General features: G+C 51.4%; 1 protein-coding gene across 1 annotated transcript in view; it reads right to left on the reverse strand.

Annotated features, from left to right (window-relative positions):
* MSN (moesin) overlaps positions 1-15938 on the reverse strand; it is a 51931-nt gene that overhangs the window by 23106 nt on the left and 12887 nt on the right. Inside the window, exon 2 of the mRNA XM_077307257.1 lies at positions 1789-1872. Within this exon, the coding sequence (XP_077163372.1) occupies positions 1789-1872 (84 nt within the window). The remainder of the gene's footprint in view (positions 1-1788; positions 1873-15938) is intronic.

A 15938-nucleotide genomic window follows, 5' to 3' on the forward strand; every position in this document is an offset into this window, starting at 1 on the left:
GTTTTGCTCAGGAAGAGATGGTGTTTTCTGAGACCTGACAGTTGCATTTTGCGGGTTCTCCTCCAGCATAATCTACCCTTTTGCCTACTTAGATCTTCTTTGTCACAACCGTCAAGAGCAGGGGTAGTCAAACCGCGGCCCTCCAGATGTCCATGGACTACAATTCCCAGGAGCCCCTGCCAGCAAACACTGGCAGGAGCTCATGGGAATTGTAGTCCATGGACATCTGGAGGGCCACAGTTTGACTACCCCTGGCCAAGAGCCCTCAGTGCTAAGCAATGCCCAGTCCTGGAGTCCACATGGAAAAGCGAGGCCAACAGACAACGTGTGCATGCATCACCTGACAGCCTTTGTCTTGGAAACCCAGAGAAGCAAGAGCAGAGAAAGAAAATACATTCGTGTCTTCCCTGCCAGGAATTTTCAGTGGAGAAACGGGAGGTTAGGGGGCAGCACTAGAACACTGCCGAAAACCATCCGCATTTGGAATGAATGGCCAGCTTTTTCCAGACAGAGCTTTACTCACTCAAAATGTGAATAAGATCATGGAATCAGAAAATGAAATTAGGAAACTGATATATGACCTGATAGATTCAAATGGGGAGCCGTGTTGGTCTGAAGCAGCACAACAAAATCAGAGTCCAATAACACCTTTAAGACCAACAAAGGCTGATTCAAGGCGTGACCTTTCGAGGGCAAGCACCCTTTGTCAGACTAAATGGAAGAGCGCTTGCACTCGAAAGCTCACGCCCTGAATTAACCTTTGCTGGTCTTGAAGGTGCTATCAGACTCCATTTTTGTTATATAACCTGAAGGATGGCTGGACCGGGAGGGGCGGTCCTATAAATCTAATTACGAATCCTATCCATTAGTGGCTCCTAGTATTTCTAAAGAGCCCCTGTGGGAGGAGCTCTTCCGGGACATGTCTGGGGCCCGTCCTGCCCTTCCACTTGCATGGGCCTGCCCCCCGGAGTGCCCACCTCCAGAAGCTGGCCGGGAGGTGCTCATGCAGCCTCGCACCTAGACGCTGCCTGGCTGCCGAGGAGACACTCCCGCAGCGCCCTGCCTCAGCCACCGACTGACCTTGTGCCCTTTCTGCCTCAGCGCAACCAACCTTCTGGTGACCCCCCACGGGGCCTTCAAGGCACGTCATTGCCTCTGCACAGCAACCTGAACTTCCTCGTGGGTCTCCCACCCAAGGAGGGCCTTCCCTGCTCAAACTTCCAAGGTATCACGAGACAGGGCCATTCAGATCAGGGCAAAAAACTATCTGGGCATTTTGTAGGAGATGAACCCCTCATCTGCTGTGAAAGGACTATTTGGAGACACCCCTTTTCTCCTCTGCTCACACAAGACCCACCACATCAACATTCAGAAAGGCTGCCTTCAACTTGGTCAGATGCAGAAACAACTTTATACTCGACCATGCCCTTTTTCTTCCCTCTAAGAGGACAGGTGAGGATCTAGGGCAGTTCCCTACCTTTCAGAGGGGCTGAAGTGGGAGGTTCTGGCAGGTGCCATTTCTCATGCAGCCCCTGCCCAAAGCCACTGTCACCATCTCCACCTGTCCCCCCTGAAGCTGCAGCAAACATCTGAGCTTGGTACCAACCTCTCAATCGAATGCCAGTGATGTACACAAAAATCCACACTCCCTTCCCCCAAAATTAGGATTAAAAGCATCTCCCTTGTATACCATAGCAACAAGGATGAAAGAGCCACAGCCAAACACCCACCAGAGGCTTCCAGTAACCTTGAGAAGCTTCTAAGGTCTGGTTCTTGGACCATCCTTACCTGGTCAAAGAGTTGCTTCCCTGTTGTGTTGGGCTGGATGGCAAATTCCAGCTCAGCATCCATGGTGGTGACTCGCACGCTGATCTGAAATAGGAGAAGAAACATTTCCAGTTACTATAACACCACTCAAAATCCCTGAAAGCAAGCAGCCAAGAGAAGGGCCCTGACCAAGTCTCTCCAGAGAAGGTGTGTGTCCCACATTTCCCCTGAGAGTCAGACTATCAGGACAATTTTTTTTAATTTATTAGATTTGTTTCCTGCTGCTATAAAAAAACATCTTGTGGCGGGTTACAGTCATGGAGCATAAAGCCCACATAAAAGCATAACCCCCTGCAATTAAAACCCACAGTTAGTAAAAATCCCGGTGGCATAAAACCCCCACCACGAACCTTCACATACCCAGTGCCCCAAGCGTGGTCTCAGATGCCTTATGCAGCTGAACAGATGTATATGTAGATATGAAGGTGTATGAGTGTATGTAGCTCTTCCACACACTGGGTTAATCAAAGACCTGGCGGAAGAGTTGTTTTACAGGCCTTGCTGAACCATGAAAGCTCCTCCAGGGCCCTCAGCTCTTCCGGGAGCTCCTTCCACCAGGTCATTCTCCTCCTTAGAGGTCTCCCATCTAAATACTAGCCACAGTAACCTGCTTAGCTTCTGAGATCTGACTGGATCAGTCTGGTCTGGGCTACCCAGGTCTATTCATAGTTAAGCGCGAAATTTGTCTCCCCAAGGGTCAAGCAACATCTGATGCAAGATATGCACAAACAGGTTTTTCAAGACCTTCTTCAGCAGTACCAAGCAACTGTAAAATCCTACAGAGTGTTTTCTGGATGGAAATCTGGTCTCAGAGAGCCTATTGCTGGGAGAACGTGCCAGATCTGCAGTGTGCATGCTTCAACAGCGTAAGGAAGAATATCCTACACGGGGCATTGGAGGAAATAGATCTGAAACTTCCCAATAGTTTTCAAATAGTCTCCTCCTGCAACCTGACGGGCTCACGGGAGACTTCTTGCTCCTTTGAGCCTACTTCCTCCCTGCTTGCCTCCAGAACAGCATTTGAACAACAGAAAAATGGCTGCAGTTAACGGTTTGAACAGTTAGTTAGGTCGCTTTCTGTCCTTTCTGCACAAAGTTGTTTCTCTTCATTAATATACCTATTTTATTGTTTTGAACAGCCTGGTACTCCACACGTTTAAACTCTGCCAACCTATGGCAGGGGGAAAAAATAAGCTAATTTCGTCATATGGTGAACTGCAGCTGGGTGTGTGGAAAGTGTGCAGCGTTTGAAAGGGTGTTTTGCATCTGATTATGATTTTCTGAAACTGTTATAAGCTGCGCTGAGACCACTCTGGAGCAGGGCAGCCTAAAAGCCAAATAAATCACTAACGAAACCCACACTGCAGGTCCAATGCAAATCAGAGAATGGGTGGCCACAAGGCTGGTTGGTTCTTTGCAGCCCCACCCCAATTGTAACATGCAGTTCTTAGACGGTGCCAGCTGAAGATGGGCGAGTGAGTGGAAACAGCCATTATTTTATGTGCATAAAACCCGATGCCCCACCCCAGTAAGTCTGCCAGGGACATTATGTCGCAGCAAGCAAAGATGCTGTCCTCTGTTTATCTAGGTGCAAGGGTGGCCAGAGTGTGGCTCTCCAGATGCCCCGACTCCGATTCCATGTAGACGCCTGGAGAGCCACCCTTTGGCCACCCTTGAGTGGGAGAAAGTGCCATGGAGCACAACTGCCTTATAGTGATTCGGGGTGGAATGGCGTCGCCTAAAATCACCGATAAAGCACGGCGCCGGCTGCAACCGGCTGCAGATTCGGTGCATGCCGCCAAAAAAGCTGCGTTAGCGAAACGTGGAAGAAAGCGCAGCTTCCGGGCAACCTGGGCGCAACCAGAAGTGGTGCCGGGGTCGAAGTGTGCATAATCGGTTACTCTGGGTTTTGCCGCCGTTGCGTCCTGTCCCGTGCATAAGCGGTTTGCTTCACGTCTTCCCCCTCCGCATTTTCCATGTGACCCGAAATCGCCGTTTCGGCGGCCGTGAATAATGGCTCACCGGGGCCAACCCTGCTTAAGCCTCCGAAATAACCCGAGACTGAGCTGGCCTGGACCACCCCTGCTGGCCTCTCCAGAGCAACCGTGAAGCCTTCCGTTGGCCTCTCACCCGAGAACTGACCGGCCCTTTCTGCTCCGCTTCCAAGATCATCCGGCACCGTATTCACGCCTTATCTGAGGACGAGACCACCCCAGAGGCCACACCCAACAACGACCACCCTCGGGATCTTCCCGCTCAACATCTTGGCCCTATTTTTATTCCAGTGAAACCCATGTCGGGCCGAGCTGAACGGTTACGACTGCAGAAAGTTTCCAGCTGCTACTGAAAGGAAGCTAATGACAAATATGCGCTTGGTTCACCAATCTTAAATCAACACCGACACCAAATACCTTGGACCATGCAAAACCTATCTGAGGAATTCTGGTTCTCTTCATAGGAAAGGAGTGTATGGTGTCATGGTGAGAAGAAAAAAGCCTTGAAACAGAAGTTCCAATTCAGGTTTCTCCAAAATTCGCTAAGCCAAATCCTCAGAAAGCAGCTCTCCCTGACACGGGCCTGCAGACCCCCCCCCCCCCGCGTTATTTGTTTCTGAACATCCATTCTAATTAATCGTTCCTGAAAACTCGGAACTTCACACATGTTCAGAGTACCATTCTGTTAGCTGCGTAGCTTTTATTGATGGGCACAATAGCAGCCTACCTTACCAGGCTGTTGTCAATAATACAATTTTCTACTGGACTGTTGGAAAAAATGGTCTCAAACAATGTAGCAAAGTATCACTTTTTCGCCTCTTGAAAAAATAAAGTTTTATCTAAACAAATTAGCTGATCTTATGTGTTTGCTGCATTTTTATATCAGCATCTGTTTGCTTTTTCACTTGGTGTTTGTTATACTGTATACCAGTGATCCCCAACCCCTGGTCCGGGGACCGGTGTCGGTCCATGGATCAGTTGGTACCGGGCCGCGGCTCCTCCTCATCCTCCTCCCCGGCTGCTGCCTCAGGGGCTGCCCTGCCACTCTGCCCCCAACTCACCTTGGTGCTCTCCAGCAGCCGCCATGGCTGGGGCTCCCCCTCGGCATGGCACTGCGCAGCTGCTGCTGGCAAGAGCCCCCCAGTGGGCGGCGGGAAGTCAGGGGCACCAGTGGGAAAGCAAGTGGAGCAGGGGCTCAGGTAGTGGCAGCGATGTCCTTCGGCAAAAGACTATCCCCCCCGGGCCTCAGTAAAATTGTCAAGCATTGACCGGTCCCCGGTGATAAAAAGGTTGGGGACCACTGCTGTATGCGGTTTGCTGGTCATTATCCACATAAATTGGCAAATTGGAATGGTAAATATTACAAGAACATTAAATTATATTAGTGTCCGCTGATACATAGATCATGCGTAAAAACAAATTAAAATGGTTTTAAACATGGCTAGCACAGATTACTTCACCTGGCATTTGTCTCACCCAGAGCAGCCTCACCCAATTCTACCTAAAAGGTGTATGTACAAACATGTTACAAGCACTTTGGCAATTTCCAGCTCCCTGCTATCTGGTTCCTTCCCCTTTGTCCTCCTGCGAGTTTTGGCGTGTGACTTGTAGGTTTAAGGAACTTGAAGAAACATTTTTCCAGCAAACCAACCCAGAGCCATATGTAAGGTGTTTCCCCCCAACAATTCTGCACTTTAGCATACACTTCTAAAATTTCACTTCACTACAGAAATATGGACTGTAGGGTTGATGGTTATGTGATACAATTAAGCATCTATGCATGTACACTGGGATCAAACAATTTGGGACATTTTAGATCAGTGGTCCCCAACCTTTTTATCACCAGGGACTGGTCAATGCTTGACAATTTTACTGAGGCCTGGGGGGAGCGGGTCTTTTGCCGAGGGATGTTGCCGCCTGAGCCCCTGCTCCGCTTGCTTTCCCGCCGGCACCCGACTGCTGCCAGCAGCAGCTGCACATTGCCGCACTGAGGGGGAGCCCAGCCATGGCGGCCGCCGGAGAGCACCAAAGGTGAGTTGGGGGCAGAGTGGCAGGGCAGCCCCTGAGGCAGCAGCCGGGGGGGGAGGACAAGGAGGAGCCGCGGACCGATCCCGTTGGGGTTGGGGACCGCTGTTTTAGATGGCTTTGAGGGGAATCTCAAAGGAGATATATCATCAAACCCTGAAAACGAGAGGACAATGTCTGAGTCCAGGGACACATTGAGGACAAACCAAGTTTTATTCAAGCTGTAAGTTTTTGTGTGCTTGTATGGTACCTGACAAAGTGGGCCTGCACACAGAAGCCTCTGCCCAGAATAAAACCTGGTTGTATTGCAGGTGCCCCTGGACTCAGACTTTGTTCTGCCACCAACACGGCGACCCACCTGAACCCACCCTGGGGTAAGGAGCCCCCCACCGCCGCCCCCGCCTGTGACACACACACAACATCCACTGCTAGCTCTGGACAAATAATCTGCACATCTACTGGCCAGAAAGAATGCTGAGGGGGTGTGTTTGTGTGTTCACAGTGTCAGCAAACCCCCCTCCTAAGCTGTGCCCAAGCAGGGAAGGGGGGGGGATCTCTTCCAGCCACAGAGACTCCACCCGAACACACTCAGAGGAAAGGGAAGCTGCCCCTTTGCCTCCCTGACATCAGTGACAGGAAACAGATCCAGAGGCGCCTACGCCTGCCCTGGGCCCTGGGCTCCCACTGGGGGAACGGCAGAGTCCTTGCAGTCACTTCTCTGCATCTGCTCTTCCCAGGCCGGGGCGGCAGCTGCTCCACAGGGAAAGAGGCAGCAGCTGGACGGCCCCTCTCCCGCAGCCTTTCCCCGGGCGGGCGTATCTCACTGGAAGGTGAGCGCTAGCTGGTGCCTGGTGCCACGACTTCTTGCAGGGCCCCTGGGAAACTGCATCCTGGGAACACTCCCCCGCCTCTCCTTCACAGGCACCAAAGACACAACTCAGATGGGTTGCAAAATGCATCCGAGGCTTAATCCTGGCTACGCTAGAGGGATCTCCTTCTTGGATCACCTTGCCTCTGCCTTGCCCAATAGCTAGGCTTGCTGGAAGAGCAAACAGAGCAGCCCAAATCCCCCCCCCTCCCCCTGGTCTGCCATCAAGACCAACTTCAGTGCTCCCTCCACCCCCTTGCAGGGAAATCTCCCGGCATGTATAGCCATGGCTGGGTTCTCAAATGCAGCTGACTTCGGCATTGTATGCAGGAGGCAGATTTTGAGCAAATAAACAGGGCAGCCGATTGCCCCAAAGGTGCAGAAAACAAGGGAGTGCGTCATGCCCCTGGGGTCAGGAGCAGCTCAGTTCCTCTCAGGGAGTGGGGGGGGCATCCTCTGTTTGAAAGAGAAGCCCATAACTCCTGGCACACAAGGCTGAGGAGAGGTAGCACTGGGAGGTGGGTAGAGAGGACTACAATTCCCATGAGCCCCTGCCAACACATGCTGGGTTCTCCATCTTTGGAAATGTTTAAGCAGAGGCTTGATAGCCATCTGATGGAGTGGCTGATTCTGTGAAGGCTCAAGGGGGTGGCAGGTGACAGTGGAGGAGCGAGAGGGTTGTGAGTGTTCTGCATAGTGCAGGGGTTGGACTAGATGACCCAGGAGGTCCCTTCCATCTCTATGAGTCTATGATTCTGTTAGAATCACAAGAGTTGGAAGGGACCTAATCTAGTCCAACCCCCTGCACTATGCAGGACACTCACAGCCCTCTCGCTCATCCACGGTCACCTGCCACCCCCTTGGACCTCAATGGTTTCAACCCCCTCGAAAGTTAATGGTCACTGTGCCAAGACTGAGTATCCAATCAATTTTAAGAGGCCCAGAAACCTCCACCATCACCCCCCCCCCAAGGACAAAGCTGCCCTCCACATTATTCCCCGGTGGGTGGAGCACAAGGCACCCTCCCCCCAGCATCCACCGATTGGTGCAGCTCAGCCACCCCCTGCAGCTCCGGAGATACTCACAGACATCGTGGCCCTTTCTTCCGACAGCCCTTCCCTGGCTCCCCTGGCTCAGACACCCCGTGGGAGCGTGGGTTTCAAGGCAGAGTGGCCTGGCTCTGGGTCATATGAAAGTGCTTGCCATTGCTGAAGGGATTACGTTTAATTAAACCAGCCTTTTCATCGCCCTCAGCTGACCAGCCGACAGAATGCCAGCCAGGAGGCACTTCGGGGGTCCCAGCTGGCAGAACAGCCTGAGCCCTCCAGGCGGAGGAGGCCCAGTTCCTGGCTGGCTGGGACCTCCTTCCACTCCTGCCCCAGCGCCCAGGCCACCAGCCGACAAGACCCACCTCCCCCTGGGGGAGCGGAGGAGTTCCTCAGACCATCCGCCTTCTGCACTACGGGGAGCCAACTGCTCACTGTTTGGAGCTACTCCTAATAGACACGTTTCTTCCACAAGACAAAAAAAAAAAGTCCAGGTGGCTTTTGAATGATAAAAGCCCACCCCCTTGGATTGCAAGGCAAAACCCGCCACCCCCAGAATTCCTCCCGGCATGATAGAGATGCCAGGGCATCTAGCAGAGCCAAGTGCAAGGCTGTGAACTGGAAGAAAGAAGCCAGTATAGGGTTGCCAGCCTCCAGGTGGGGCCTGGGGATCCCCTGGAATTCCAGCTCATCTCCAGACCACAGAGATTAGTTCCCCTGGAGAAAAGAGCTGCTTGGGAGGGGAGACTCTGTGGCCTGGGGCCCCCTGTCCTCCTCAGACTCGACCCCCAAATCTCTAAGAGTTTCCCAAGCTGGACCTGGCAGCCCTCCCACCATTGGGGCTCAGTGGGGAGACCTGGCAATGCCCCCCCCCCACAGCGTAGCCGCATGAGCAGCAATCTCCTGATTGTTTGAACAGCAGGGAAACTCTCCTTCAACTCTCTCTCCCCCGCGTTGGATGGGCCTGTGAGTTCAGGAGCCTTCATTGGGCTAAACCTAAAGAGAAATCATTCCTCCTGGCCCCTCTGCCCGGTCTGCACGCACTCACCAGCCCTCCATCCTCCCAGAGAGCTGCAGAGCAGAAGCTGGCCTCCTCCCTGCCCACACCCCCCCAAGCCACCAGCCCGCTGGACCGGAATCTAATCCAGCACAGCCCGCGGGGACGGGAGCAGCTTGGCCAGAGGTGTGACGATCCACAGGGCGGCACTTTCAATGTCCACCCACCCAGCCAACTGATATGTGATCTGCATGAACGGGGCTGGTCAACAGATTAGAAGGGTCCGGAGAAGGGGAAGAATAAAATGGGCAGCCTTTGGAGTGCTCTGAGGGGAGGGTCCACGCTAGCAGCCGCGGCCCGCTGCCCCCACTTGCCTGCCTCAGCACTGTGTGGGCAAGGCAGTGGCAGGGCTGGCCCCAGAACAGGAAGCAGAGAGACTGTGCCCAGGAGGCCCCCAGGGAAGCAGGCCACTTCTGGTTACGTTGCTTCCAAGGGTGTGGCAGGGAGGCGTGGCCAGCTGGCATCACTTCTGGAGGTCCTCAACATTTGAACATTTATTTTAGGGGCTCCTCCAGGGTCAAACGGTTGAAGAAGGCTGATCCTGGCCTTGGGAAAGGCTCCTGCAGAGCCAAGTCACCCCTGCAAAAGAGGTAATAAAGGATGCCCTTCCAGCCCCTGCTGGCCTAGGACTTTTTCAAATGAGGAGGGTCTGGAATCAGCACCCCTCCCCCAGCCCTGCAACACCTTCCAGCTGCCAACACCTTCTTTTTACAAAGTGGGTGGGGCCAACACAGCTTCTGACTGGCTACTGGAGATAGGATTTAAACTGCTAATTTTGTACCAGCTGCAATCACAGCCCAAGGAAGAATGACTCCAAGAGCCATCAGTCCTTGCTGCCTGGGACCAGCTGTAGTGGGCTGCTCTGTAGCCCCCTGTCAGCTTAGAAGAGGGATAAACCTTTCCCACAGGGAATTCTTTCAAGCCAATGCCAATAACCATCTGGTGTCACTGACTACGGATAGTCTAAAAGCTATAATGAAAAGACAGTGACACGGATAAATCCCCAAAGCATCATGAGAGGGATTAGCAGCTGTTCTTGAGTTGGTTCTGCAGCTGCGATAGACTCAAATGGTCTTCTAACAGAGAAGCATTTTGCTTACAGGAAGTCCCATGGACTATCCAGCATTCTGGTCATTTCTGGTTCATTTTCTGATTTCAAAACAGTTGGAGCTGCAGATGACTCCAGATCAGGGATTCTCAACGCAAGGTTCATGGCTTCCCAGGGGTCCACAAGAGCCCTGGAGGGCGGGGGGGGGGGGTCTGCAGCCTTTCTCCTCCTTCCTTAATGGACTCAGCTACAAGACAGCCAGCCGCTTCCATCGCTCCACTCCCACCCTCTTGAGCATGCGGGAATTTTGTTATAGTTTCAGCACCTGGGAGGGGGGCAGCAAATCAGAAGCCTTGCTGGGCAAAATGGCCCCACCCACTTTCTAAAACACCAACAAGCACCAGGAAAATGTGTCAGTGGGCCCCGTAGCACCCCCAAGCACCCACTGGGGACCCCTAGCCTAGGGCTCATGGACTGACCATCACCAGGTTTCTGATGCCTGCGGAAGAGTTATGTGAGTTATGTTTTTCAGCTATGTGAGGAGCAAACGTAAAGTAAAGGAGGCAATAGGCCCACTGTTGGGTGCGGATGGACAAACTCTAACGGAAGATGCAGAGAAAGCAGAAAGGCTTAGTGCCTATTTTACATCTGTTTTTCCCACAGGTCAAAGTGTTTAGGCACATCTAGAGATGGCCATAGTCAAAGGACAGTGTCTGGGTGGCAGGTTAACATGGATAGAGAGGTTGTCGAGAGGCATTTAGCTGCACTGGATGAGTTCAAATCCCCTGGTCCGGATGAAATGCACCCAAGAGTGCTCAAAGAACTTTCCAGAGAACTTGCACAGCCCTTGTCCATCATCTTCGGAACCTCTTTAAGGACTGGAGATGTCCCGGAGGACTGGAAAAGAGCAAACGTTATTCCGATCTTCAAAAAAGGGAGGAAGGATGACCCAGGAAACTACAGACCAGTGAGTCTGACCTCTGTTGTGGGGAACATAATGGAGCAGATATTAAAGGGAGCGATCTGCAAACATCTAGAGGTCAATTTGGTGATCCAAGGAAGTCAGCATGGATTTGTCTCCAACAGGTCCTGCCAGACTAACCTAGTTTCCTTCTTTGACCAAGTAACAGGTTTGCTGGATCAGGGAAATTCAGTTGATGTCATTTACTTGGATTTTAGTAAAGCTTTTGACAAGGTTCCCCATGATGTTCTGATGGATAAGTTGAAGGACTGCAATCTGGATTTTCAGATAGTTAGGTGGATAGGGAATTGGTTAGAGAACCGCACTCAAAGAGTTGTTGTCAATGGTGTTTCATCAGACTGGAGAGAGGTGAGTAGCGGGGTACCTCAGGGCTCAGTGCTCGGCCCGGTACTTTTTAACATATTCATTAATGATCTAGATGAGGGGGTGGAGGGACTACTCATCAAGTTTGCAGATGACACCAAATTGGGAGGACTGGCAAATACTCTGGAAGATAGAGACAGAGTTCAACGAGATCTGAACACAATGGAAAAATGGGCAAATGAGAACAAGATGCAATTTAAGAAAGATAAGTGTAAAGTTCTGCATCTGGGTCAGAAAAATGAAAAGCATGCCTACTGGATGGGGGATACGCTTCTAGGTAGCACTGTGTGTGAACGACACCTTGGGGTACTTGTGGACTGTAAACTAAACATGAGCAGGCAGTGTGATGCAGCAGTAAAAAAGGCAAATGCCATTTTGGGCTGTATCAATAGGGGCATCACATCAAAATCACAAGATGTCATAGTCCCATTGTATACGGCACTGGTCAGACCACACCTGGAGTACTGTGTGCAGTTCTGGAGGCCTCACTTCAAGAAGGACGTCTATAAAATTGAAAGGGTACAGAGGAGAGCGACGAAGATGATCTGGGGCCAAGGGACCAAGCCCTATGAAGATAGGTTGAGGGACTTGGGAATGTTCAGCCTGGAGAAAAGGAGGTTGAGAGGGGACATGATAGCCCTCTTTAAGTATTTGAAAGGTTGTCACTTGGAGGAGGGCAGGATGCTGTTTCTGCTGGCTGCAGAGGAGAGGACACGCAGTAATGGGTTTAAACTTCAAGTACAACGATATAGGCTAGATATCAGGAAAAAGTTTTTCACAGTCAGAGTAGTTCAGCAGTGGAATAGGCTGCCTAAGGAGGTGGTGAGCTCCCCCTCACTGGCAGTCTTCAAGCAAAGGTTGGATACACACTTTTCTTGGATGCTTTAGGATGCTTAGGGCTGATCCTGCGTTGAGCAGGGGGTTGGACTAGATGGCCTGCATGGCCCCTTCCAACTCTATGATTCTAAGAGGCTTTCTGAATTCAAGCTGGAGGCAGAACTGCAGGCAGGCCCTCCCTGGCCACTGCAGCTGGTTAAGGCTGCCTCTCTGCGTCTTCTTCTCTTTGCCCAGCTACAGAAACCTGCTTCCTGAAAGTGGGGGTGTGTCTGAGCACACCAAGAATGCGGGGACTCCCATGCATCCTTGCCTCCTTCCTCCAGCACAAGAGGCAGCCTTCCCACGCACCAGCATGTGTGCCACAAGCCCTTCAGTGGGCACAGTGGTAGCCTCCAGTTTGGAAAGGGCTGCAGAAGATGCCCAAGCAGAGAGTGAGGAGGCTACCAACTGGACTCTCCCTCTTTCATCCCGAATGGGGGTCCTGCCTTTCAGGGTCCACAGCCCAACAGGACACCTGTGCATCGTTCATCTGAAGCACCTTTCAAGCCATCTGGTCAACAGCGTTCCTTGTCTGTGCCTCATCGTCCTTGGTGCCGGTCCAAGCAAGGCTGTCTAAAGCGACAAGGAAGCCGCATGGAGGACACTCAAGGTTCACTCTCCTTTTCCCCCAGGACAGGCTTCTGCCCTCCACTTTCCTCTTGCTTCCCCTGCTTGAACTCACTTATAACTCTGGTTGTGGGCCCAGGAAGTTCCCATGGAGAGGTCCTCCAGGCAATGGACCCGTTCCTCTTTTCCGAAGGGCCAGCCTGCTTACCAAACTGTGCTGCACGTTGACCCCTGAGTCTCCTTCCTTCCTTCCTTCCTCTTTTTTTTTTTTGAAATAAACGAAATCTCACCAGCTTCTCTGATATAACCATTTCTGGTTAAAGATATATTTGGAGCAAGACTTCATAGTCTGGGCAGGCAAGGGTCATGTGGTGAGTAAGCAGGGGTTATTTCCAAGCAGGGTGGCTGCCGGGCAATTGCTCAGAAGAACGTCTGAGCTGGCCAAACGCTTGCTGTGCCCCACCCAAGGCTCTGTCTGCCCAGAAAGGGAGGCTCTCTTGGGCCGTTTTATTTTGGATTGCCCGTGCAGCTTGCCAGAATTTTGTGCTAATTTCCATGCAGCAGCCCCTCTGCCACATGTCCCCTGCACCCTCAGTTAAACACAGTGAAGCCATCCTCTGTCACCCTAGCTCAAACTCATGCCTCAAGGGGAAGCCACGCAAAGCAACCGCCTGCCTTAGAGGTCCTTGAGAGCAGGGGCCTTTCCCACACAGGGTTTCATGCGGGTTAGGAGTAGGGTTGTGTGCCACTTTGGCGGCCGAAGCACACAACCGTGGTTGGGAGCCAGCCAGCCAGCCAGCCAGCCAGCCGTGTGCTTCGCCTAACCTTCTTTATGTCCTCGTTTTTCATTTGCTCCATTTCCAACTTTTCCTTGTTGCTGTGCCTTTTCAAACAGAAATACCCTATATACTCGCGTATAAGCCTAGTTTTTCAGCACCTTTTTTCACACTGAAAAGGCTCCCCTTGGCTTATACGCGGGTATATACGGTAATTGAAATAACAGCCTGCTCCCACCAGCCATTCATTGCACTGTACTTGGCAAATGTATTGTAGGCTGAGCTTGCTCTGGCAGCTTGTAGGACATCAACAGGTTGACTGAGCGACTCTGATCTTTTCTCCCTTTTGCCTTCAATGGCAGAAGAAATGGCAACGCTGGATGGAGAGCCTGGGATGGTGGGGCATTTCCCACCCTTGACTTATATGCAAGTCAATGAGTTTGCCCAGATTTTGTGGTAAAATTAGGTGCCTCAGCTTATAAGCGGGTCAGCTTATATGTGAGTATATACGGTAGATGGCTTCAGGAAGCTCTGGGCAGGGGGAGAATGCTGCAGGTCAGCTCTCCCCCCCCCCCCCCGCCTGCAGGGAAACCTGCGTGTGCAAAGAGCTGCTTGCCAGCCTGTGCTACGGCAACTGTCTGCTTCCAGCCAGGTTGTGGGAGCAACACAAAGGCTTTTCTGTAGCCGCCTTCCCCCTCCACAGCAGGCACAGAAAGCGGGCGAGTCGAAATCGAGTGAAATGGCTTTTCAGACCGGCCTTCCTCTCCGAGAGTAAGGAAGAGGATGCTGGTGAGCCAGTTTGGCGGCTATCCTACTGACCACCCCGTTGCTCTTATTATGCCACCTTTTACTTGGGGCTTTGGGGCTTCTCTGGGAACAGTCTTCCTGAATACTGTTACAAGATGCATATTTTGTAAATAAAACCATTTCATTCACTAAGCACCATTTTAATTGTTACAGTTTGATGGTTTCAAAGCTTTCTCCAACACCGCAGGGCTCGATAAGCCACAAGTGTCTGAAATGCTATGGGAGGCTCCATGCTAGCAGCGGCCTGTACCGTCATGGCAAAGTTGCAAGGGAAAAGTTTCCAGGCCTGAAAGGGAGCACCTAGCCCTCCGCTCCACTGCCAAGGCTGCAAGACCTGCAATTCTAGGACATTTTAGCTGGAATCCAAAACCAAGAAACCCTGGTTGAGACAGCCTGCTCCAGTCAGCAGAGTTCTGGTTGTCAACCTCTGAACTATTTTTAAAAAATTAAGTGGGTGCTCTTATGCTACTGGATTCAGCACCATTTCTGCCAACAGGCAAGGTTCCTGGGCAGGCTGATGCGACAGCAATTATGCATTCATCGAGATAAGCAAAGACGGAGAAAACAAGTCGATGGGTGAACTCAGGCGGTCAAAGGATTTCACAATATCCAACGTGTGCAGCTCCACGGCCCCCACGGAGACCCACCTTGCACACCATTTTCTCCAAACTCTCTGGAGTGTCACTCCAGTGCTCAGGAGGGCGGGCCTCCCCTGCTTCTACCACTCACCGTCAACCACTCCCCCAGTCTGACCAATGTTCTTGGAAAGCGGCCTAAGCTACTGGCCACATGATATGGTGGTGAATTTTTAGCTTGTCCACAAAAGCCAAATAACTGGATTTCTAGCAACCTCCTCATGCCCATTTTCCGAGCTGATATCACTGAATCAAACAAGGAGGAAAATGGTTTTGTGAGGTTCAAAAAAAATTAAGCTAATGCACTTAAAACGGTTACTTTGCCATTACTGCTGTAGCTCATGAGCAAGGATTTCTGCAAGTGTCCAGTTCAGCTTAATTAGCCTGAGAAAAATCCAGAATGTTCCAGGGGCGTCTCAATGGTAAAAAAGCTGAGAAAAGCTGTGCCTCAGATGATATGGGGACACTTTTTTACTTTTTTTTGTGCCCCCCACTCAGGCTTTCCTTCTTTTCCTTGTCTTTTTTGAAAAACAGCCTTTTTCTTATAAAAAATAATACAGCAGCCCCCACCAAATAAAGCGATTTCTAGTATAGGAAGCCAACTGGCTTCCCTGCCTGATGCCACCAAGCTGACTTTTCTGTACTTGGCCCCCTCCTCTCCCCTCAGGCAGCATGCAGAATCTGAACAGTGTCCCTTAATATTACGGTGTATTTGATTCCTGCATTTTACATTAAAATTGATAAATAATTTAACGTTAGCTTTTATATTCAAATCCTATGAGATGCTAAATATGTATGTTTTTCTCCTAATACAACCAATCCTCAGCTCTTGGGCTAAAATAACGAAAACAGACATCACTTGAAAGACGGTCACCATGAACACTGGCCAGTCAGTGCAGCATGGATCGTGGCCTTGGCTGGCTGGAGGAAGGCACTGTGGGAGCAGCCATTTTGGAGTGGCATTCCCATCGCAAATCTCCGAAGATGCCCCCTGGCCCACAAGGGCTGAGAACCCCTGGGGCACACTGCTGAAGAGTCCAGTGCCATAAAGGTTCACGAGATGTGTC

The sequence above is a fragment of the Paroedura picta genome, chromosome 13 (assembly GCF_049243985.1).
Source record: "Paroedura picta isolate Pp20150507F chromosome 13, Ppicta_v3.0, whole genome shotgun sequence".
Taxonomy (NCBI): Eukaryota; Metazoa; Chordata; class Lepidosauria; order Squamata; family Gekkonidae; genus Paroedura; species Paroedura picta.